This window comes from Camelus dromedarius, chromosome 9 (assembly GCF_036321535.1).
Source record: "Camelus dromedarius isolate mCamDro1 chromosome 9, mCamDro1.pat, whole genome shotgun sequence".
NCBI lineage: Eukaryota > Metazoa > Chordata > Mammalia > Artiodactyla > Camelidae > Camelus > Camelus dromedarius.
The window spans coordinates 72,808,889-72,832,283 of NC_087444.1; the positions used below are offsets into that span (position 1 = coordinate 72,808,889).

Sequence of the window (23,395 nt, forward strand, 5' to 3'; positions counted from 1 at the left end):
ATGCGCCTGGTTACGTCTCTGCTGGAGAGCAGGTCCACAGCTGATTCCTGGAGGAGCCTGGGACCCAGGCAGCCCAGGCAGCCTTGGAAACCAGGGTTCTAATGAGATAGAAATTTCTGCAACAAAAATTTATTGAGCGCCTACTGTGTGCCGGCTGGTGTTCCAGAGATAGAGCAGGGAACAAAAGACAACCTTTCCTGGCCTCCTCGTGCTTACATGCTATCCAGTATGGTGTAGGGAGAGAGAATAGTCTAGGAAATAAATGTGTAAGTATAAAATAATGACTGAAGGGGATGAGTGCTCTGAAACAAAGCAGAATAAGGACGAGGGGTGGGGGATGATAAAAACTGGACAGGGCAAGTCCTCAGAGGAGGTGACAGCTGAGCAGAGACCTGAAGAAGGGGAGGGAGGGAGCCATGGGGAAGTCTGGGGGAAGATCATTACTGGCAGAGGAACAACAGGTGCAAAGACCCTGGGGCAGGAATGTGTCTGAGGAACAGCAAGGAGGCCAGTGAGGGCAGAAGAGGGCCAAGGAGAGAAGAGAAAGACCTCCGGGATTCATCTCTCACTGCCTTTTTCTACAGCAGGGTTTTTACCCTTTGGTGGCTCTGGAGGGGATATCACCTCAAAGTGGGTGTCAGGAAGCCTGTGAGCTCCAAGTTGCCTGGCAAATTATGGGCTGGATCCTTATGTGTTCTTTTCTTTTTTTTTTTTTAATTTATGGGGGGAGGAGGGAGGTAATTAGGTTTATTTATTTATCTATTTTTAAGAGGAGGTTCTGGGGATTGAACCCAGGATCTTGTGCGTGGCAAGCATGCGCTCTACCGCTTGAGTTATACCCACCCCCGGTCCTTATGTGTTCTTATAGGGAGATGGCCTGTAGTTTTCATCTGATTGTCGAAAGGGATACTTGACCCACTCAAAGTTACCAACCATCACCCCAGAGAGAAATGAGACAGAGATCCAGAGAGAAAGGGACAGAAGTTGGAGGAAGGGGACAAAGACCCAGGGAAAGGAGGGAAAAGAGATGGGGGACAGACAGAACCCGGGGGGGGGGGCACCTGAGAGGGCCAGCTGGAGGCAGCATACCCACCCCTGCTGGGCTTGCTAAGGATATTTTCTGACCCTCATAAACAGCTTTCCCTCTGCCGCACCCTGCTTCTCTGACCTCCTCCCATCTTGTGGAAATTAAACAGAACCACCCAGGCCCCCCGGGGCAGGGGGGAGAGAGCTGGAGCAGATACAGCAGGAGGGCTTGGGGTTAGGACAGCAGCAGCACCCAGGGGGCGGGGGCCAGTGGAGGGCTGTGAAGGAGGGCGAGGATGATGGCCCTGGTCCCGCTCAAGCCCCCGGAAGTTCCCTCCTTATCCACCCAGGGCTCAGCTTCCTCTCCAGCCCTGTTCCTTGGTTCTGTCTCTCCCTGTATCTCTCTCTCCCCTGACCTTACTCTCTCTGTCTCATCCAGGATCTCTGTCTCTGTATCTCTCTCTTCATCCCTGACTCTGGTCCTCTGACCCTCCCTCACCACACCACCAACTCACCTCCCTGGCTGACTCTAGGTCTCTGGGAATCTGGGGTCCAGATCCACCTCAGACCATTTTTTCCCTCTCTGGGCCTCAATCTCCCTATCAGCTGGGTGAACAGGGGGCTTGAGGGGTGGGGAGTGATAGCAAATGGTCAGACGGGAGGGTGCCAGGATGCCGGGGGCCTTGGCTGAGTCCAGGGTCCTCAAGCCAGTGGGTGCTCCCCCTTAAACCGTCCCTCGGGTGACGCTGGCCCTTTAAGGAAGGCAGAGGGGAAGGGGAGAGCCTTTAATCACTGCCACACACACCCCGCCCCCCCATATAGGGGTTTTGGAGCAGAAAATTAATTTAAATCACTTTTTAATTAAAGATGCAAAGCTCTTCTGTGTGCGCCTCATCTCCCCTCCCCCTACCGCCCTCTCAGCCGAGGCTCCAGGTTGGGGAGCCAGGGGTCTGGGCCCTCAACCTTGCTTTGGGTCTTTCGGGGTGTGCTGAGGTCCCCTCACCTAGGCTGATTCTGCAAACAAGAAGGGTGACCCGATCTGACTGTCCCGGTGGTGGGGGTGGATGGAGGGAAGGAGGTGGCTGTGTCTGAAATGGATGGGGGTCTCAGTGAGGCCAAAGTGGGGGTGTGTCTCAGAAAAAGGCAAAAACAGAGCGGCAGAAAGAGAGCAAGAAGGAAAGGGGGCCAGATTGGGTTCCAGAACAAGACAGACAGGGGAGGGTGTAGGAGAGAGAGGAAAGAGGGAGGGAGAGATGAGACAGACAGGGACAGAGAAGACAGGAGACAGAGATCAGAGTTATTTCTTCCTTTGCTCTGAGCTCAGAAGGACCCTCTAGCCCCGCAAACAAGGAGGAGGGGCTTGGACTCTCAGGCATAAATCTTTTTAATTAAAGAGATGAGCGAGATGTTGGCAAGGGGAAAACAGGGGTGTCTGGGAAAGAAACTGATGGGGAAGGGGGAAGCTGAAGGGAGGAAGTAGGGGGAGACTGGCTTTCTCAATCCCTGCTGCCCCTAGTCTGTCTGTCTGTCTGTCTGTCTGTCACACAGCACATACACACACTGCCCCATCTCTGACCTCAGGCCTCCTCTGCAGAGCTGTCTCCCTTAAATGGTCCTCCCTTAAATGGGCCTGGCTCCTGGCTGGTGGGTGCCCCATACTTGCTGGTCCAGCTGTGGCTGCAACTGTGAGGTAATGTTGGGCCCTTACACACGGGTGTCTGGAAGCATCTTGACTGCCTGTGTGCATTTCTGTGAGTGTGTGTGCGCGCATGCGCGCACAGACTCCCATGTGAGCACCAGCCCTAGGAGAGGTCTCACCCCCTAGCTCCACCCTGTCCCCATTTTCCAGATGGGAAGGGCCCAGGCCTGGGCTAGGCCCACCCTGTCGAGCCGTCCATCAGTAGATCTGGTGGAACTCCCTGGGTCTCCCCAGTGGTTTTCCCTAGTTCAGCCGCCAACCTCTCAGTGGTTGGGCCAGACGGTCTCGCTCACTTCCGACCCCCGCCCCCCCACCTGAGCACTGGCCACCGGGGCTGTGCCCACCAGGCAGCAGTCATCCCCAGGGATTCCCAGCGATCCCCAGGGTCGGCTCTCAGGGGCTGCGGGAGTCCAGGGAGTGAGCAAGGACCAGCTCAGGGCCACCCTGGTCCTCTCTCTGGGTCCTGCCAGCTCTCTGCCTCAGTTTCCCCTTTTATCAAAAGCTGCGCCTCTCCTCCCTTGCTCCTAGTCTCTCTCCGGGGCTCTGTATCTCTGCTCAGGAGTGGCAGGGGAGAAGGGGTCCTACATAAGGGGCCCTCTGTGTCTTGGGTGTGTCTGTCTTTCCGTCTGTCTTCCTCATGTTTCTCTCCCTCCATCTTTTTCTCCCTCTCTGTGTGTCTCTCTTTCGCTGGACACTCTCTTTTTGTCTCTGTCTCCATTTCTCTCTCATTTCACTCTCTGCTCTCAGTCTCTCCCTCCCTCTCCTGCCCCCACCCCCTCTCTGGGGACCTCTGTCTTTGTGTCCTCACCTTTCTCTATCCTTCTGCATCTCTCTGTCTCTCTGCATCCCCACACCCTGTCCCAGGTTTCTGCCTTCCTGTTTCTTTCCCTGGCCCTTCCTAGACGCATCGCCCCGAATCCCCAGTTCCTCCCCCTGTGCCTGGCCTGGCTCCAGGAGAAGGAAACATTTATCTTGGTGGGGCCCCCCCCCAACCCGGCGCCCGCCCCTCCGCCCTCCACCCAGGCCCATCCATCACCCGAGCTGGCGACTCCGGCGGCTCATTTGTCACTGCTGCCTGCCGCCCCACCAAGCAATCATACCATTAGCCATGGCTGGGCAGAGGCCACCAGGAGGACTGGGCCTGACCCGGGCGAGGGAGGGGCATAGGGCCGTGACTCCCCACCATCCCCCTCCTGTCTTTCTATCCTTTGGTCTCCTTTCTGAATCTCCCCTCCCCCTCCTCCTGCTTTCCCCTCCCAGCTCTGCTCTGATTTCACTGCGTCCCTCTGTCTTGGGTGTCTGTCTGTCCATCTGTCTGGCTGATGTGTCTATCTCTCCATCTTTTTCCCACTTTCTCTGTGTCTCTGCCTCCATCTCTCTCTCATTCTCACTCTCGCTCTCAATCTCTCTTTTTGTCTCTTTTTTCTCTCCCCACCCGACTGTGCCCCCCCATCTCTCTCTTTCTCTGGGGACCTCTTGTCTCTCCGCCTCTGTGCCCCAACCCTAGATTCCTGGTGACTCTTTGTCTCTATTTTTAATCTCTGTTTCTCCCTTCCTATCTCTCTCCATCTCTGGGTCTCTCTGTAAGTTTAAGCCTCCATGCCTGTCTCTCTCCGTGCCTCCCTCTGTCTATGTCTCTGTCTTCCCCTCTGGCTCCCTCTCCCCTGCCTCGCCTGGCTCTGGTCCTGTCTCCAAGGCTCTTCATCTCTGGTTTGCTCTCTGCACATCTCCCTGGTTTTGTGTGACTTTCAACCTGGCACCATCTCTGCCTGGATATCCCTCCCCTTCCACCTCCCTCAGCACTGCGTTTTTAGGGCTCTGAGTTTTCCCCTCTCTTAGCCTCAGTCTCGGTCTCCTCCTGTCTGTCTCTGTCTCTGTGCCCCCTCCCCTGATGTTTTGTTCTGGGCCTCCTCCTTCCCTCCTCCCTCTCGCCTCCTTTCTGTTCTCTTCCCTTCTGCCCTCAGAGAGGTCCCTCCTCGCCTGACCCCAGCTGCCCCTTTTCAATCCATCATCCTTGACATTTCCTTCCCTCCACCTCAGGGAGAGAAAATTGCAGGGAGAAGGCGGGGGTGGGGGGAGGAGGAACAAGAGGGCGAGTGCCCTGGGAGGCGCTGAGGATCGAGGTTCTGGTGGACTGGGAAGCCTATCCCTTTTCCCAGCACCAAGCCCTAAGTCCCTGGAAGTCCTCCTTGGAGTCTAACTTCAGTCCTCAGGAGGATAGCAGGATGCAGTGGACGTGCCAGGAGCAAACCCTTCCCTGTTCCCTGGAGGGACCAGAAGCTGTGTGCATGGAGGTGCGGAGAAGGCAGCTGGGGGCGTGGGGCTGTGGCAGGGGAAGGCCTGGGCACGGTTATGCCTCCCCTGTTGGTGTCCATGTATTTTCCCACTGGAAGAGGGAGGCGGTGAGGCCCTGTGAGCTGTGGATGCCCCATTCATACCTCTATGACCCAACAGCATCCCCATGCTGGCACCTGTGTTGAGTGCACCCCCACCTCCACCGAATGCTCCGTCCGACCAAGGCAGGGGTGGTCAACTCTTGGAAGCAGCCCTCCCCATCAGCAGCCAAGAGTTAGTGAATAAACACCCCAATTTTCTCAGCCTCAGACTGGACACCCAAAAAGAGTTCTGCAGAGTCCCCTGTGGACCTCATTGCACGAGGGAGTGACCTGCTCATCAACACGCCCCTTGGTGGTTTCCTTCCCCGCCTGCCCTCTGGTGTTTCCTGGGATCACCTCGTAAACAAGCCACTTGCCTCCCATCCTTGCCTGGGGCTGGCTTCTCTGGAGCCCAACCTTCAGACAGAGGCCAAGCGGGGACAAGGTGGATGGGAAGAAAGGGAGAGCGAGGGGAGAAGGGCCCTCCCCACCCCGTGATGGTTAATTGTATACGCCCACGTGGCCAGGCTATAGTGCCTGGATGTTTGGTCAAACACCAGCTTAGATATTGCTGTGAAGGTGTTTTTCAGAGGAGATTTACATTTAAACCAGCTGATTTGGAGTAAAGCTGATTAACTCCATAATGTGGGTGGGCCTCACCCAATCAGTTGAAGGATATAAAAGAATAAGATTCCCTGAGAAAGAGGGAATTCTGCTTCCAGACTGCCTTCAGACTTGAGCTTCAACCTCAGTGCTTTCCTGGGTCCCCAGCCTGCTGGCTTGCCCTGCAGATTTTGGTCTTGCCAGCCCCCACAATCACATAAGCCAATTCTTTAAAAATAAATCCTTTACTATCTATCTATCTATCTATCTATCTATCTATCTATCTATCTATCTATCCATCCATCCATCCATCCTGTTGGTTTCATTTCTCTGGGGGGACCCTCACTAATATACTTCCCAAACCAAAAATGCTATGACCATATGAGACATGGAAAAGAAATAAAAAAGATGCAGAATGCAAGACATAGCATCTTTCAACAGATGAATGGATGAGCAAAATGTGGCACTTTCCTCCAGTGGAATATTACTTATCCGTAAAAAGGAATGAAGTACTGATCTATGCTATCCATCCATAGGATGGATAAGGACCTTGAAAACCTTACACTGAATGAAAGAAGTCAGACACAAAAGATCACATATTGTAGGATTCCATTTTGGTGAAATATCTAAAATCAGCAAATCCACAGAGACAGGAAGTAGATTAGTGGCTGCCTGGGGCAGAGGTGGGGGCTGAATGGGGACTGACTGATAATGGGTTCGGGGTTTCCTTTCAGGCTGATGATAAAAGTCCGGAACTAGATAGTGATGGTGGTTGCAAAACACTGAATGGACCAAATGCCACTGAATTATGCAGTTGAAAATGATTAAGATGGTACATTTTATGTTGTGAGTATTTTACCACATTAACAAAAAGAGTTTAAGATGCAGTGACACAAAGAAACTAAGAGACAAGCAGCAGCGATGAATTAGCTCTCAAGATGGCATACTGGTTTCCTGTGGCCGCTATGACAAATTAGCACGAACTCAGTGGCTTAAAACAACACAGATTTATTCTCTCACAGTTCTGAGAGCTGAAGGTCCACAATCAGTCCCAATGGGCCCCAGTCAAGGTGGCAGCAGGGCTCCAATCCCTCCAGAGCCTCCAGGGGAGAATCACTTCCTCTCCTCTTCCTTCTCTGGGGGCAGCATTCCTTGGCTTGTGGCCACATCACTCCAATCTTCAAGGCCAGCATCTCTGAATCCCTGCCTTGTCTTCACGTGGACTCCCCTGTGGGTAGTACAATCTCCCTCTGCATCCCTCTTATCAGGATCCACATGATCCAAAATGATCCAGGACCATCTCCCCACCTCAAGATCCTTAACTTAATCATACCCACTATAGTCCTCTGTTGTCACACCAGAAATAGCCACCAACCATTCCTCCTCTCCTTCTATGCACACTCTCCACCCACCAAGAGGTGGTGTCTATTACCCTGCCCCTTGAATCTTGCGACTTGCTTTGACCCACAGAATATGCCTTACAGCTTCCATGCTGGCTCTCTTGGGAGCCAGGCACCATGCAGCAAAGGTGTTGGTCTAGCCAACTAGGGCAGGAAGGGGGTTACAGTGAGAAGTGAAGTGGCCCAGCCCACGGACAGTGCCCACTGCCAGCCACTAATAAGGGCACTTTGCACATCCCAGCTCCCACCAAGCTCCAAGATGAACGCAGCCACACAGTGACCTCAGCCAACACACTTACCAACACATAGAATTGTTAAAGCCATTGCTTTAAGCCACCAAGTTTCAGGGTGGTTTCTAATTCAGCAGTAGCTAACTGATACACAGAGACACAAACACAAGGGTAGGGTGTGAGAAGGGACTGACATTTGGGAGCAGAAAGACAAAGAGAGAGGGAATGAAGATACAGCTTGAGAGAGCAAAGCAGACAGACAGAGAGGTGGAATTAAGGAAATGGAGGAAGCAGGGTCAAAAAGAGACAGAGATCTTAGGAAAGAGAGAGACGGAGGTAGAGAACAGTGCACAGACAAGACGCAAAAAAGAGAGAAATGGAAATTGTCGGGAAAGCCACAGGCTCCCATCACCAGCCCCAGCTAAGCTTTCAGCCAACAGCCAGCATCAGCTGTCAGCCACGTGCATGAGTTATCTTAGGAGTTAGTGAGTTGCCTTCAGATAACTGTAGCCTCATCTGACAGCTGATGGTGATCTTGAGTCAACTCATAGAGCCTAAGTGAACTGAAGTCAACCACAAAACCACGAGAGATGTCATTTTAAGCCAGTAAGTTTTGGGCGTTCTGTTATGTAGCAACAGATAACCCAGAACAGAATGCTTGGGGTGTCGGGGAAAGGCGGGTGAGGAAATTGGGGGAGTAGAGGGAGGTCTTAGGCTGAAGATTTATTTGAAGGAAACAAGCTAAGGACTTGGGGAGGACTGTTAGAAAGATGAAGCAGAAGAAACATGGGTTTCAGAGTTTGGGGAAGGTTAGAGGATTCAGCTGAGGACCTTCATCTCGGAACAGGTGATGCAGAGAACCTAGGGGCTCTTTAGCATTAATTTCAGTGGTGATTTCATCGAGCACCCATCATCTGATTGGTTTTCTGAGCATCAACTTGGTGAGTTCCCTCAGACCTTTCTGCAGAAAAGACTGTTCATTGTCCTTCAACATCCAATCTCTCACTCTTCCTTAAAAATCCTCTTAAGATTTTTAGCATGGTAACTCAGAACGAAAGCAACATTTTTTCCAGCTCCTCTTGCAGCTAAACGTGGCCAGATGATTCAGGTCTGGGCACTGAGATGCAGAAAGAAGCAATCTGTGGAGCTCCTGGGTCAAAGCCTTCCAGAGGATGGTGAATCCTGGACCTCTCCTCTGCTCTCCATTCTTCTGGTTGGAGGCTGATGCCGTGTGGTGCGCCATCTTGGACCAAACAGATGAGGGTCATAGTCTAGCTGTGCCAGAGCCACAAGGCAGGAGCAGCCTGGGTTTTTTTTTTTTTTCCCTCCTGAAATAGAGTTGCCATACCAGTTGTGAACTGTTACGCAAGAGAAATAAGCTCTTATCTTATTTAAACCATTATTATTTGGATCCCTGTTATTCACATTGAAACCTGTATCTAACTGCTATTAATAAAAACATGATTAGAAATCTGTTCCAACGGCTTACATACAGCCACCCTCTCCAGGTTCCCAAAGTCACTCCCTTCTTTTGCCCCTCAGGCTGGTGGAGGGTGACAGCTCCCGCCTCTGCTAGCCCCAGGCGGCCCCCGCCATCCCTTGTCTGCACAGCCTGGCTAATAAATATCCCCTTCTACGCTCCCCGCAGTCACCCAGTGCAGCGCCACTGGGGCCCTGCTGCGTCTTGCTACAGAGTCCTTGCCCTCACAAGTCCCAGTGTGATTACCAGTACCTTTAGCACCCTGTTTGGCATATGTCCTCCACTGTAGTGTGAGCCCGGGGAGAGTGGGGCCCAGAGACATTTTGGTCACTGCAGTGTCCCTGCACAGCGCCAGATACAGGGCAAGCATACAATGGAAAAAGTGAATGAAAGCATCCGAGGGTCTGGAGGGAGAGGAAGGAATACTGCCCCCCACCTCCATCCATTCCTTCTCCTCTGGGTTTGGTGACTTAGCAACTGGGACTTGGGTTCATGGGGCACCTGCATTTCTCTGTCCTTCTGAGGCTGATGTTCTAGAACGGCCGTTGTGGGGCCCGCGCGGGTGTGTAAGTGAGCAAGTCAGCTGGGAATACCTGGAAAGTGTAACTATTTCCATCTATTGAGCTCTTACTCTGTGCCAATTATTATTCTTTAAAAAGTACATATTTAATGCAATAATTCTGTGAAGCAGGTCCTATTCGTCATTATTATTATTATTATTCCCATTTTCCAGATGAGGGAACTGAAGCCCTGAGGAAGTAAATCGCTATGCTGTGTTGTCTCCCATGACAAAGGGTTCAAATTGCTCCCAAGCTGAGACCGTTGGAACTCCTTGCATCCAGGTGAGAATCATGGCCTTTGGGGTGGGATGAAGGCACTTCTGGAATGTTCCACATCCCAAGCTCTGGCGACACCCGTCTTTGAAGTCGAGATCTTCCTCCTCTCCCTAACCCCAGACTTACTCCTTGCCCTGCCTCTACACCCCTTCTCCTCGTTCACGTTGGGTGAATAGAAGTGTCCTTGCCCCACTCTGAACTTCATCTTCCTGTATTGCTGCCTTTCCTTGCTGGGAGACTTTGGGCAAGTTGCTTTGCCTCGCTGAGCCTCAGTTTCCCCACCGGTAGAAGAGGGGTGACTCCAAGGACTGGAAGTGGACTGAGGCTGTGCCCAGGGGAGCCCCACATGGGGCCGGCATCATAGGTGCTCCCGAACTGTCCTCTGCCGGCGGCACTGCTCTCACAAGCTTCAGTCCCGGATTGCCGTGTTAGGCCCTTGCGTTCAGTGTCCTCCTGCTCCACACATCTTCCCATCTTGCAGGAAAAGCCCTCTCATGCCCACGGCTTCCTCTAGGAACTCCCTTCTTCTCACGATTCTGCAAAGCATGGTCTCCATGCCCTGACTGGTTCCCCAACTTCCACGCCCTCCTCACTCTAGATCAGCCTGACTTCTGTCCCCACACCCTCCCTCCAGCTGCTCTGTCAGAGCCTAAATCCAAGGGTAGCCTCTTAGTCCTCATCTTCCTGTACCCTTCCACAGCCTTTGGCCCTGTAGATCATGCCCTCGTTCTGGAAACTTCTTTCAGCTTCGGGTACCCCAGTCTCCTGGCTTCCCACCTACCTCTCTGTCAACAGGTCTCCCATCTTCCATGTTCCCCTTAGATGTTGGGGCTCCTCAAGGCACTGTCCATTCCTGGGCATCCCCGCCCCCACCTGTGACTTGGTGACACTTCACTGCCAATAAATGCTAAATCTCTCTTAAGTGCAGCCCCCTCTCCTGAGCTCCAAGTGTCCCCTGGATGTGTCCCCTCCTTGATGCTTCCTCTGGATGGCCCATAGGCATCTCACGTTCAGCATGTACTCACCTGAATCCAGCATACCCTCCAAACCTGTTCCGACTTACCCACCCTTCACTCCCCAAGCCCAGGAGGGACCTCACTCTCTGTGCTGGAAATTCTCCACCTTGCCCACCCCTCCCAGATCCACTCCCCACTCCCCCTGTGCCCACACTACCCTCTTGCTTGCAGCACTCAAACACTTGCAGGACTACAAGAAAGTCATTAACTCCGAAGGCTGCACACCTTTACACAGGCTGTGCCCTTTATCTCCCCCCCCCCACACACACACCTCTTCAAATTTCCAGATTCTGAGAAAGTTACCTGTTTTCTTTAGGAAACCGCGATCAACCCTAAAGCTCCTGCTCAAGCTAGGGTCCTCTTCTTTTGTGTTCCCAGGATACACAATGTCGAGGAATAGTTTGTGGCTGAGGGAAGCTCCTGGTTGATGGATGGGGCCGTGGCTAGAGAAGTTTCTGGACCAGCGGGGGCGTGGCTAGGAAACTCCTGGCCCTGTGGGGGCGTGGCTAGTGACGCTCCTGGGTACTGCGTGGGGGCGTGGTTAGGGGAAGTTCGGGGCGGACCTTTAGAGTGGCTGGTGCTTGTGGGTGTCTTCTGCAGAGGATGGAGGAGCATGGAAAAACCCAGATTCTTTGGTCTATTTCACAGTTGCCCAAATCTCAATCAAAGACCTCATTAGATTCCTCCTGAATCCCAACTTCCTACGTGAAGGCTGTTTTTCAGGCAGAATTTCAAAGTTTTATGGCAACTTGTACAGAAATCACAAAGAAAAGAGACAGCGACTGGTGCTGATGAGCCAGGAGTGGAGAAGGGGAGTGGGTAACAGGTCTGCAATGTTGGGACTGATGCACAACAGGACGACAGGACTTTAAAAACCTGTGGGAAGCAGGGTGTTATGGGGGTTGCAGGGTCTTCCTCAGGGTCCCAAGAAGTGGGCAGCACTCCTTACACCCCAAGTGTGTCCTTTGGGCAGGAGACATCAACAGTAAGAAAATGCAGATGGCCTACCAACATATGGGTGGCCTCCAAAGATAAAAATACCCACCCAGATCCCCTGGCCCCAGTCCCACCCTCCCACCAACCCCTGCTCCCCATCAGGCAGAGAGGTGGCAGCATTTGCTGGCTTGTAGCATTGGTCCTCTGGGACCCTCGGTCTCCTCTTCGAGGATCCTGCCCGGATTGGCTGGCACTGAGGGCAAAATGAGCCTTCAAGATTCTCAGGGGAGATTGGCTGGACTCCCTTTGATTCCTGGCCTCCTCCCCACAGCCAAGTCTTGGCTGGGGGAATCTGCTGCCCTCTCAAAAGGAAAGTCTGTCACCCCCCTTTCCCCAAGTCATGCACCCTCCCGCATCCCCCCTCCCCCAAACACACTATGTACACACACAGGTCCTCCCCTCCAAGGCGTGGCTGGGCTCTCAGAGGTAGTGGAGGCATTGGGGGTGCTGGAATGTGAGAAGTTACAGGTCCAAGATGTGCCTCCTCCACCTCTGAACCCCCCAAACTTCTCCCCTCCTTTCTCCAAGCCTCAAGAATTAGCGTCCTCCCAAGGGCCTGAGAGGAGAAATCAGGGAAGATGTGTCCCACCTATGTGCCCCCATCTGCTCCTCCCCCAACCATCCCCCCAGGCTGACGAAGCTCCCTGAGGGTTGAGGGAAGGGCTGAGATCTGTCACATTCTGGGATGAATCAGCCTCCTTTAAGGGTTCCCCAGGGAGGACTAAGCTCTGAGGCCCGGGGACACAGGCCTGCAGAAGACTGGGTCCTCTGGAGGAAGGGGGACTTTATGGGATGGAGCAAGGCTGGGTGTCTAGGGAGAGAGATGGGGGATTCTGTAGTCACGGATGGGGGAGGGTTCTCTGGCGGGGAGGGAGGGGCCTCGAGGTGGAAATTTCTCCAGGTAACAGAGCCGGTAACTAACAGGGATGGGCTGGAGTTGCAGATAACTGCAGGGGCTGTTCTTCGCAGGAGGAGCTGAGGAGGCTCCCAAGGGTGAGGGAGGAGGCTGTTAATGGGGACCTAAGACCTGGGGCGATCGCTTCCCCGGAGTAAGAGAGGCCGAGTCCCAGGAGAGGAGGCTGAATCTCTGGAGGACAAGGGAGACGCAGTCCAGCGCGGATGCAGCTGTCTCGAGGGGGAGGCCGAGTCCCGGGGCAGGGCCCTAGAAGCCCCGGATGTGGCAGTAAGCCTCGAGGCTGGCGAAGAGGATGTAGAGGAACCAGAGGCCCAGGAAGAGCGCCGTGGTGGCCAGCTTGGGGCCGCGCGGGCCGCCCAGCTCGCCGCCGATGTGCGGCCGGCGCCGGTACAGCAGCACGGCGATGCCCACGAAGGCGAAGACGGTGAAGAGCGTGACGGAGAAGGCCAGCGTGCCGGTGCGCACCTCGAACGGGCGGCCCTGCACCGCCCAGTACACGGCGGCCACCGACCAGGCCACGCCCAGGCCCAGGAAGACGTTCACGGCGTTGGAGCCCGTCACGTTGCCGATGGACGCGTCGGCGCACTGGTCCTGCAGCGCGGCCACCTTGCTGGCGAACGTGTCTGGGGAGGGGGGGGGGGACGACAGCGACACTGCGGGTCAGAGGGACTCCGCGGGTCCCCCAGGGGCGACGGCATCCGCCCGGCCCGTCGCCTGCTTTCCAGAAGGCCCAACAGCAAGCACCCTACTGGCCCGAGGATCCAGACTCCCCACCCCAGTGTCCCTCACGCCTCTCCTCCCACTCCTGTAGCTCCGTGGCCTCGACCCCACCCAGGAGGCAAAGTCGGTCACCATCCCGATGCCTGCTTTCTACGGGACCAGCTGCCTGTTTTCTGTGAAACAAGCCTGCATCCCACGGGATCCACTCTTGGGAGCTCACCGCTCTTTCTATGGAACCCGCTGCCTGCTTTCTGTGGGACTCAGCCTGCTTTCTGTGGGACCCACTTCACAGTTTCTAGGAAGTCCCCACTTTATTTCTATGTGACCCCCTCCCATCACCTGTCTCCTCAATGCCTTGCCACATTCACTATGTGGAATCCATCCCCTGGTTTAGTGACTCTATAGCGCCCACCCCCACCCCGTTTCTATTCTGCCTATATTCTATGGAGTCTGCTGCCTGCTTTCTGTGGGACTCAGTCTGTTTTCTGTGGGACATATTACCTGGTTTTTGTGGAACCCACTCTCAGTATTCTATGGGGCCTCTGCCTACTTTCTATGGGACTTGCTGCCTGCCTTCGGGGGGAATCATTCTCTGTCTCCCACGAACCCACTGCAGGTGTTGCTTCAGGCCCAGTCATCCCCTTGCCACCTGACTGGACAAAATGAATGGCAGGCCCCAACGACAGTATCCCTTTCCCATCAGTTCCCCCATTGGTTTCTGTCCAGCAGACAGCCTGGCCACTATGGCCTCTACCTGTTCCTGAGCATCTAGCTAAGATGGCCAGTCTCTGGTCTGGAGGGCAGACCTCAGAACCATTCACCAATGGCTGCTGTTTACAGCGCCACCACCTGCTGGCTGGGTCCACAGCGCCACCACCTGACTGGCAAATACATCGATGTGAAAAAGAAAGGTGTCTGGTGGTCTCCTGCCTGTAGGGATTCTAGTCTTGGCCACCTGATTTCAAAGGGCCCCTCCCAGATTTTTGGGGAAGATGGGATCACAGCCCTTGTGTTTCAGTGGGACATACACTGTAGTCCCTGAGGACTCACTGTCTTATTTCTATGGTATCTCCTCCAACATCTGGTTTCTACTCTGCCCCTCGTCTTAAAGCTTTGAGATTCATTGCCCTGGTTCCAGCCATGCCCACCAACAGAGGTGTATGGAATCTTCCACCTGGTTTCTTAGCAGTGGGGGAGGGAAGGGGAAATTAATATTTTCTATGGACTCCACAGACTTGTTTCTAGGAAGTCCCCCCCTTATTGCTCTGGGGCCCCACTCCCATCAACTGTCACTTCAACACCCTGCCATTTCCTCTCTGTGGAATCCATTACCTGGTTTTTACCATCTCCCATCCCTTAGCTCTACCCCAACAAGTGGTCTCCCCAGGGGTTACCAGGGATGGAGGTGCCCAGAGCCACGAAGACTACGGCGTTGACAGAGTCCTTGAGGCCAACGGTGCAGCCAAAGTGGGAGGCGAGGTCCCCAATGAGGGCGGTGAGCAGGCCGATGACCAGGATGCAGACGCCGAAGCAGGCCCAGCCGTGGCAGTACTCGGTGGGGGGCACGCAGGCGAACAGCACCTTCCAGAACACCGTCAGGAAGTGCATGACGTAGTCAAAGCACGATGGGAGCCGCTCCTCCCGGGACCCGTCCTCCTCCTCCTCCTCGTCCCCTGTGGGCACATGACCCAGCTGGTGCACACACCCATGCCTCCTTCCTCACCTCCAGAGCCCCTGTTTTGTTCAGCTTCCAGATGGCTGTGTCATCAGACGCATTACTTTCCCAGAATCCTTTGCAGCTAGGAGAATGTATGGCCCTGGGAAAAGTATTCCTTTTCCCAGAATCATTTGAAGCTAGAGGGGGCCATGTGCCCAGCTAAAAATATCCAGTTTCTCAAACTCTCTTCTGCTAGGGGTGGCCAAACCCCTAGCTAAAAATATACCTTTTCCCAGAAGCCTTTGCAGCTACTGACAACCACGTCTGCGGCTAGAAATATTCACTTCTTCTGATTCACTGCAGCTAACAGTAGCCACATGCTCAACTAAAGGTGCTCAGTTTCCCAGAATCCCCTGAATCTAGAGAGAACCACATACCCAGCTAACATTAGTCACTTTCCCAGAATCCCTTGAGGCTAGCAGCAGCCTTGTCCTCAGATAAAAATATTGACTGTCCCAGAATTCTGTGCAGCTAGCAACAGTTATGTCCTCAGCTATTTAAATACTTGCTTTCCCAGAACCCCTTGCAGCAGTGGCCATGTGACCCAGTCTGGCAATGAGACAGAAACAGAGGGTTTGAAACAGAGGGTTTCCAGAAAATTCTAGCTTTTCTGATATGGGTACTGTGTTATGGATGTGTTTTAGAACTTTTATGCCTCATCCTTGTTTGTGTCACCTACTGTGACCAAATTTGACCCACTTTTGACCTGCAGTGAAATGCAAATGAAATGTTTTGTCTACCTCACCTGAAACTGATAAACATAAAGTAATGAATGAGAAGCAAAGAACATTCTTGAGCGTGCCAAGCATTACATCTGGAAGGATGCTGATAAGAAACATTGTAACCCCTGACCAGCCACTCAGAGCAAGTCATACCAAATCCTGAAGCCACTTCCCACGGTCCCACCCAGTGGCTCCTTGGAATGTCAGGGAGCAGAGGACAGCTGGTGGTGGGGCAGGCAGAGAAAGACTGATGGATTTGGGGATTCAGGTCATATATCCCTTTCCCACTTATCTAGCTCACTTAGCCATTGGTTTGTTAAAGAAATAAATGCTTGAATTTGTAAATGCTCTACTAAGTGGTTTGTGAGGTTTCTTCATTCTGCATCTTGCAGCTCAAAGAATGAGGTCTTGGCTGCAATCCCAAATAAAATGGAATTGGAGACTAGAACTGGAAACTCAAATGCTACAGCCCTCTACCCCTTTCTATTTCCCTGCTTCCTCTTTCTTCCTGCCTGGAATGTGGATTGATACCTGGAGGTGCAGCAGCCATTTTGCAACGATGAGGGCAACAGCTGAGAATGGGAAAGATATAAAGAAGGCGCCTGGGTTTTTAATGACATTACTGAGCTGCTGCTAACTCTTTATTGCCTCCTACAGATTTTTTTGTTCTGTGAGAAAAATAAACTGTAGTGTGCTTAAGCCACTGATGGTTGAGTTTTCTGTTGTTTGTTGCTGAACACATCCCTAATTGACCACACTGAGACATGGCTGTGGTCAGAGCAGGGAGGACACACTCTTAGGAGGGAGGGGGCTGCTATCACTCTTTCTCCTGGGCTTTTCCCTGCCCTGCTCCAAATCCTGCCTGGGCTTCCCCTTGAGCTCAGACCTAGGCTCACACTCCCGAAATCTGCATTCCAGTATGTGTAGCCTCTGGCCTCTGCCTACTTCTCCAGCCTCTCCCATATAGAGGGAGCCTCACCAGTATGCCTGTGGTTCTGGAGCCAACTCTTTGCTGTCAAACCCTGGATCCACTGTGTGATCTCAAATCAGTGTCCTAACCTCTCTGGATGTCTATCAGAGAAACAGGAGTAATAATCAGACCTGCCCCAAGGGAAGGCTGTGGTGACTACAAGATTCAGGTTATGCCTTATGCTCTTCATGGGCCTGCACATCTCCACTGTAACTGTCATTGTTCCAACCAACTGTTGTTGAAGGCCTCTTCCAGAGCCTGGGAGGGATTCAAAGATGTTCAAAATCAAGTCCAGCTTGCAAAGAACTTTCCATCGAGAAAGGGAGGTTGAAGGAAACACAACAGCACCTCTAAGTGCAAGATGGTTCATGAGTCATCCCCTAAGGAAGCGAGAACCACCCTTTGCCATCAGCACCTCAAACAGCTTCGTGCTCACGTGAGGAATCAAGAGGCATTGGTTGAACAAAGTGTAAAATGATCAAGCTCCAACCCAGACACTCGGCATAATTAGTTACATGAGTTTATACCGGAAATGGACTTCAAAGTTGCCTGACACTCACTACGTCTTCATCATCGTCATCATTGGGATGATCATCACTGTTATTGCTACCGTTATGGTTGTACTCCCCTTTCACTACTTTTTCTGATCTAATGACTGGCTTTCTATAGACTCATGGCCTCCACGACAATCATCTCACACCCACAATTTCACGCAACACTCTTGCCTTCACTAAGCCCCTAGAGGAACCACTCTGGCTCCCCAGTGTCTTCGGAATGAAGCTCAGATTCCTCCCCACATCCTCCAAGACCCTGCACGATCCATTTCTTGCCAGTTTTGACAGCCGCAACTCACACCCCATCCCATCCTCTCCCTCTTCCTTCCACAAGCTCTACCTCCAGGAGCTCCCCTCATTCAGAATGCTCCATAGTTCCCCGGGTCACCAAAAATGACAGCCAAGCCTCCTACTGTAGTTTATAAGGCCTTTGGGGTTTGGATCCTACTCACCTCCAGCCTCTTCCCCGGCCTCATCTTCGTACCTGAAACCAGACACCCTCCCCAAATATGTCATAATCATGCACATTTCCAGACTTGGTTTTCTTTCTGCCTGGCTCCCTTCTCCTGGCTAACTCCTCTTCCCATTTGAAGACTCAGATCAGAAGCCCCCTCCTCCAGGAAGCCCTCCCTGACCTTCAAGCTGGGTCAGACACCTGATCTGGGCTCCTGTAGCTCGCTGGGGCCCCCTTGTCCAGCCCTGTCCACTTTCTTGTGAAAAGTCTGTGTTCTCCACTGGACAGTGAGCTCTGTGAGGACAGGGCCCAAGCTGTCATGGTTACTTCCTTGTCCCCAGCAGTGTCCCTGCCCAGGGCTGGGTCCAGAGAATCCTTCGGAAATAGATGTCAAAAGAATGTGGCTTCGGGAGGGAGAAGCCACTTTGTTTCTATTAAGCCTAATGTCTGGTACTTTTCCACCCCGAACACCTGGTTTCTGTTGATCCCACCGACCAGTTTCTTTCCAACCACAGTTCTTTCGTTGTGTGTTTTTTGTTCTCACCAGCTTGGCCCCCCGAAGGAAACTTGATGTTGTATAAGGGACATAAGTCCTGCGTCCCATCCTGGCCCTTTCTGGATTCCCTGTGGGACTTCAGGCTAGTCCCTCTATCTCTCTGGGCCTCAGTTTCCCCAATCTGTATCACAAAGGGCCAGTGTTGGTCTCTAGGGTTTTGTCTGTGAACCCAAGTGTTATCATATATCTGGTCACAGGGGGGCAGTGTCGGCCTGTCTGAGCCCTAAGAGGGTGAGAACTTGCTCAGGTGGGAAAGCTAGGTGCCCTGGTGACTGTCTCCAAGGCAACAGAGGAGCCCAGGCTGTGTCTGGTGAGGCCAAGCCATTTAACCTGTTTCTACAGTCCAATTGCCTGATGTCAGGAGAAAGCTGGGGTCAGGACCCCTCCTCCCCACAGCACTCCGCCTCTGCCCCTGTCTCTGCCAGCTTTCTCTCTGTGTCTCCATGTCTACCTGCTGCTCTCTCCCTGGTCCTCTGCCTCTTCATTCTCTACATCTTTCATGCTGTCTCTGCATCTCTGTCCTTCTCTGGGATTCTGTGTGCTTTTCTTTGTGTGTCTGTCTCTCCCATTTGTATCCGTTCCCTATCTTTTCCTTTGTCTTTCTGAATCTCTGTTTCTTTTCGTCTCCCTGTCTTTCCTGTCCTCTTTTTCTTCTCTATTGCTCTCTGTCCTCTCTTTGTCCCTCTTTCTCTCTCTTTCATTTCTCTTTCTCTGTCTCTCTCTGCCTCTCCAGCCCTCTCTTCTCTCTCTCATCCTCTCTCCTCCCTCCCCACTTACCTGCGCTCACCGTAATTGCCTCTAAAAACTGCTCTCTCCACGAATGGGTCCCAATCACCAAAGCCAAGTTAGTTTTCTTGATGAGTTTATCCACCGTGTTCTGGGGATGAGAGGGTGGGGAGAGACCATTGCTTATGACCACTCCACTCCATGAGGGGTACTGGGGATGGGGGCTCACACCCCATGCTCAGGGGTCCTCAACCTTCTGGATCCTGGTTCTACCAGCAAGAAAGGATGAGGGAGGTGTGTGCTGTCCATAGTTCTAATGAAGGGACTTGGAGGATGGTCTCGGACCATGGTTGATCCTCCTTCACCCCTCCCTTGTGACCCTCATAGTTGATCCCCTCCTGGACTTCCCCCAAGGAAATGACTCATGCAGGACTCCAGGAAGGTGAGGTCCCAGAAAATCACCTTAAAATCATATGACTCCTCGATGATGACCTCCAGCCGGCAGTTTTCCCCAAGAACCGGCTTGCCCATTTCTGCTATCCTCCGAGCCTCTTCCTCCTCGGCTGTGAGTTTCCTGTCCCCATCCCCTGCAGTATGAGGGATGGGAGTTAGACTCCAGACTCCAGGGAGGCCTACCTACCTGGGCCTGCGATGCCTTTACTGCCTGTTCCCATTGGTAAAGAAAACTCTGTCTGCTCTTTTCTGGGACACCTCCTTGGTGATGCTTCTGCAGCCTGCCCTAGCCTCTCCTCTGACCACTGTCTTCCTCAACCTGACACCCAGCTCTCATGGGTTGGTCCACGAAATTAAGTTGGTGTCTCTGAGGTTCCTATGGTGGGGACTGTGTGACCTTGTGGGGTGCCTTAGTTTCTCTGTGCCTCAGTGTTCAAATCTATAAAATGAGCACAGTAACAGTACCTATCTCATAGGGTGGTTGAGAGAGTAAAAGGAATTAATTAATGTGCTTAGAACAGTGCCTGGTGCACAATAAATAATCAAAAATGTTACTTTCTTTATTATTAATATCACCAAACATCATCATTACCATCACCATCACCATCCTGGGGAGGAGGCCTGGTCTCTACATCCAAGCTCTGAAAACATCTTAGAGCATGTCTGAGGTGGTGAGGAGAGAGGGGGATTCCCGATTTCAGGACAAATCTTGGACCCAGAACCACCTCCAACTGATACTGGGCTCATTTCTCTCCCCAGAGGATGATGATCCTTTGCACCAACCCAATTCTAATTCTCATGAGAAAGCCACCCACCAACCAGGAACACTCTCAGGAAACTACCTGAGGGAGAAATGACTTGTATTGTGTTAAGCTACTGGGATTTGGGGGCCTATTTGTTATAGCAGCTTGTATTACTTACCCTGACTAATACGATCTTCAGTCTAACTCCTAATCCTAATCCCAAACCCCAATTCTGATCTCCAAATCTACACTGCTATTATCTCCAAGACCCTGACCCTAGCTAGTCCCAACTCTCACCCCAATCTCTGTGGCCCCAGCTCTAGTCTCAAATCCCTCAAACTGACCTCAAAGTCAAACCTCACCTTTGACCTAAATCTGACCCCAATTCTAATCAGATCCTACCCACAAACCCAGAAACCAATCTCCATCTTAACTTTAATTTTGACCCAGTCTTAATTCTGATCCCAAATCTCAACCCCAACCCAGTCCTAATCACCCCCAAATCTGATTCCTTCTGACCCCACCACAAACTTCAATCAGATTATATGATTTACTCTCCACTCTCAATCTGAACTACAAATAAAACATGATCTTGGTCTCCACACCTCTGTCACCCTAACCCTAACCCTAACCCAAACTCACATGGGCTCCACAAAATTTATCTGACCTCCAACCTGCCTCACACCTGACCTGGAGGGGAGCTTGAGGCTCTGACCCTCCCCCAAGACCCCTCCTCCCGTGCCCCCCACCTCCCACCAAAAGCCAAGAGGTAACTTCACTCACCTTGATTGAGTAGCAGGGCTGGGGAGAGACAGAGACAGGGAGAACATGAGATCACTTCCCTGGGAAGCTCAGATCTATGAGCTTGAAGGCTCCCCCACAACTGAGCCTCCAAGGGTTCCCCCTCCCTGGGCCCTTTAACTCTCCCGCAGCCCACCCATCCCCCCTCACCTGAAATCCCTCGCTTAAGCCACTGTGGCTGGCCCAGCTCGATGAAGAAATTATCCTTTTTCTCATATTCCTCGTCATCAACTATCTTCACCTGAAGGGTTTTCCTGAGTGAAGAGGCAGAAAACCCAGCATAAGGCCCCCTCCCCTGAATCACCAGATAACTCGCTCATTAGCCTCCCAGTTTCCCAAGGACCTGCTCCATCTCAGGCTCTGTAATCTCGTTTCATCCTCACGAGCACCCAGGGAAGAGGCCGGAGACTCTCTTATTATCCCCCTTGGACGGGAACGAGCTCAGAAACAGCTGAGGAAGCTGAGCTTTATTAAATAGCAACCTGAGGGATCCTGATAAAACCCAAGTTAGATTGGGCCCTTCCTCTGTTCAAAATATTCACGTGGCTCCCATTTCACCCAGAATAAAAGCTGAAGTCCTGAGAATAGCCCACAAGGCCCCGTGCGGTCTGGCCCTTGTTCCCATTCTGGCCTCCCATCCTTCTCCCCCTTGCTCACTCACTCCAGCTACACTGGCATCCTCACTGTTCCTTGAACATAGCAGGACTGTCTGTGCCTCAGGGCCTTTGCACTAGCTATTCCCTCCACCTAGAACACTGTTCCTCCATGCTCACTCCCTCAGTCCCTCCAGCTCTCTGTTCAAACTTCACTTTCTTTCTCAATGAGACCCACTCCTACCACCTTCTTTAATGCTGAAATCCACCCCTGCCCCTACCCCAGCTGCCTTGGCCCCCTTGCCCTGCTCTGTGTCTTCTTTGTTCCAGATCATCTTCTAACATACTATCTAATGTGTTCATTTTCTTTATTGTTTGCCATTTTTCTCTTCACATTAAAATGTAAGTTCCATAAGGGCAATACCTTTGTTCATTTATGTTCTTTGCTGTATCCCCAGTGCCTAGAACAGTGCTGGGCATATAGTGTGCCCTCCATGAACAGTTCTTAATTCAAATCCCTCAGCCCGGGAGACCGTTGGCTCTCTGCCCTCTGTCCTGATCACATTCAGAGGGTTAACCAAGGGCTAATTGATTTTCTCAGCATCCCCACTGCTATGGTAACCAGGGGGTGGGAGGGGAGAAACAGCCAGAAGTTATTTGTTCCCTTCAGGTACACAACCCACCCCCCTTGATCTTGAAAGACCCACAAGCCCAAAAGCCCACAGCTCTGCCGCTAGCAGCTCTTTCAGCTGTAGGAACCACAAGGCCTGGCCCCAGAACCCAGAAACACAAACACCCAGCCCACACAGCCACCCGGCAGAGGAAGCACAGCCAGTCACTCCTCCCACGCCCACACGCCATCCTACCCTGCAGCCATTCCCTATGCAGTGGCAAAATCGCACAGACCAGATGCCAATTAGCACAACACCCCCACTGCAGCCTCGGCGACATCGCCAACCTGTAAGACCCCTGCTGGGGTCCCATGTAGACTCTCCTTCCTTAAATCTCACTCTTTTTGCCTCCTCATGTCTGTTTATTCCCTTCAACGTCTCTCTCTGCATTTCAGTCTCTCTTTCAAGCTTCCTTTGCCTCTCTGCCCATCTTTTAGCCTCTCTGTGTCTCTCTCTCCATCTCTCTGACCGTCTCTTCCCAGCTCTCTGCCTTTCTTTCTGTGTTCTCCTCTCCCCCTCTCTGTCTCTCATTGTTCATAGAATGGAACAGCCAAAGTCAACACAATCTAAGCAAAACGGTTCTCAATAGACCTAGCTCACACACACACAGAACAGAGACACTCATGCAGACGCACACAACATGGTCACGTGGGGACATACGCCCACTTCCACCCTCTCCCATTCCCGGTTTCAAGATATTTAAAATTTTCTGTGGGTGAAAAGAAATGGCGCCCGCGATCTGAGTGGGCTGGGAGCTGTCCGCGGTGCTGAAACACTGTGGCGAGGACGAGGGTCTCCCGAGACAACGCTCCTCACACACTCTGACACACGTAGACAGCTGCCGACACGTTGGCACGCTGACAGGGCGACACACATACGCCTTCGACGCTCACTCTCTTGCAGACACGCCGTGATCCACTGACATGCAGTGACACACGTGCTGGCACCCTAACAGATGTGCCCTCACGGGACCCAGAAGGAGGAAAAACCCAACTGGCAGGGGACAGTAAGAAGGAGTCGAGGCAGACAAGGGCAGGACTTCCTGAAATCAAAGGAAACGGCCTTAGGAGTATGGGATTAACAGATACCTACCACTCTATATGAAACGAGAAGCAACAAGGATTTAATGTACAGCACA

General features: G+C 52.5%; 1 protein-coding gene across 1 annotated transcript in view; it reads right to left on the reverse strand.

Annotated features, from left to right (window-relative positions):
- Positions 1-12,663: 12,663 nt before the first annotated feature.
- The window catches only part of SLC8A2 (solute carrier family 8 member A2), a 30,298-nt gene continuing 19,566 nt past the window's right edge, over positions 12,664-23,395 (reverse strand). The window contains exons 5-10 of the mRNA XM_031458981.2: positions 21,144-21,247; positions 20,976-20,993; positions 19,459-19,583; positions 19,048-19,147; positions 14,692-14,970; positions 12,664-13,200 (exon numbers count right to left, since the gene is read on the reverse strand). Of these exons, the coding sequence (XP_031314841.1) occupies positions 12,824-13,200; positions 14,692-14,970; positions 19,048-19,147; positions 19,459-19,583; positions 20,976-20,993; positions 21,144-21,247 (1,003 nt within the window). The 3' untranslated portion in view covers positions 12,664-12,823. The remainder of the gene's footprint in view (positions 13,201-14,691; positions 14,971-19,047; positions 19,148-19,458; positions 19,584-20,975; positions 20,994-21,143; positions 21,248-23,395) is intronic.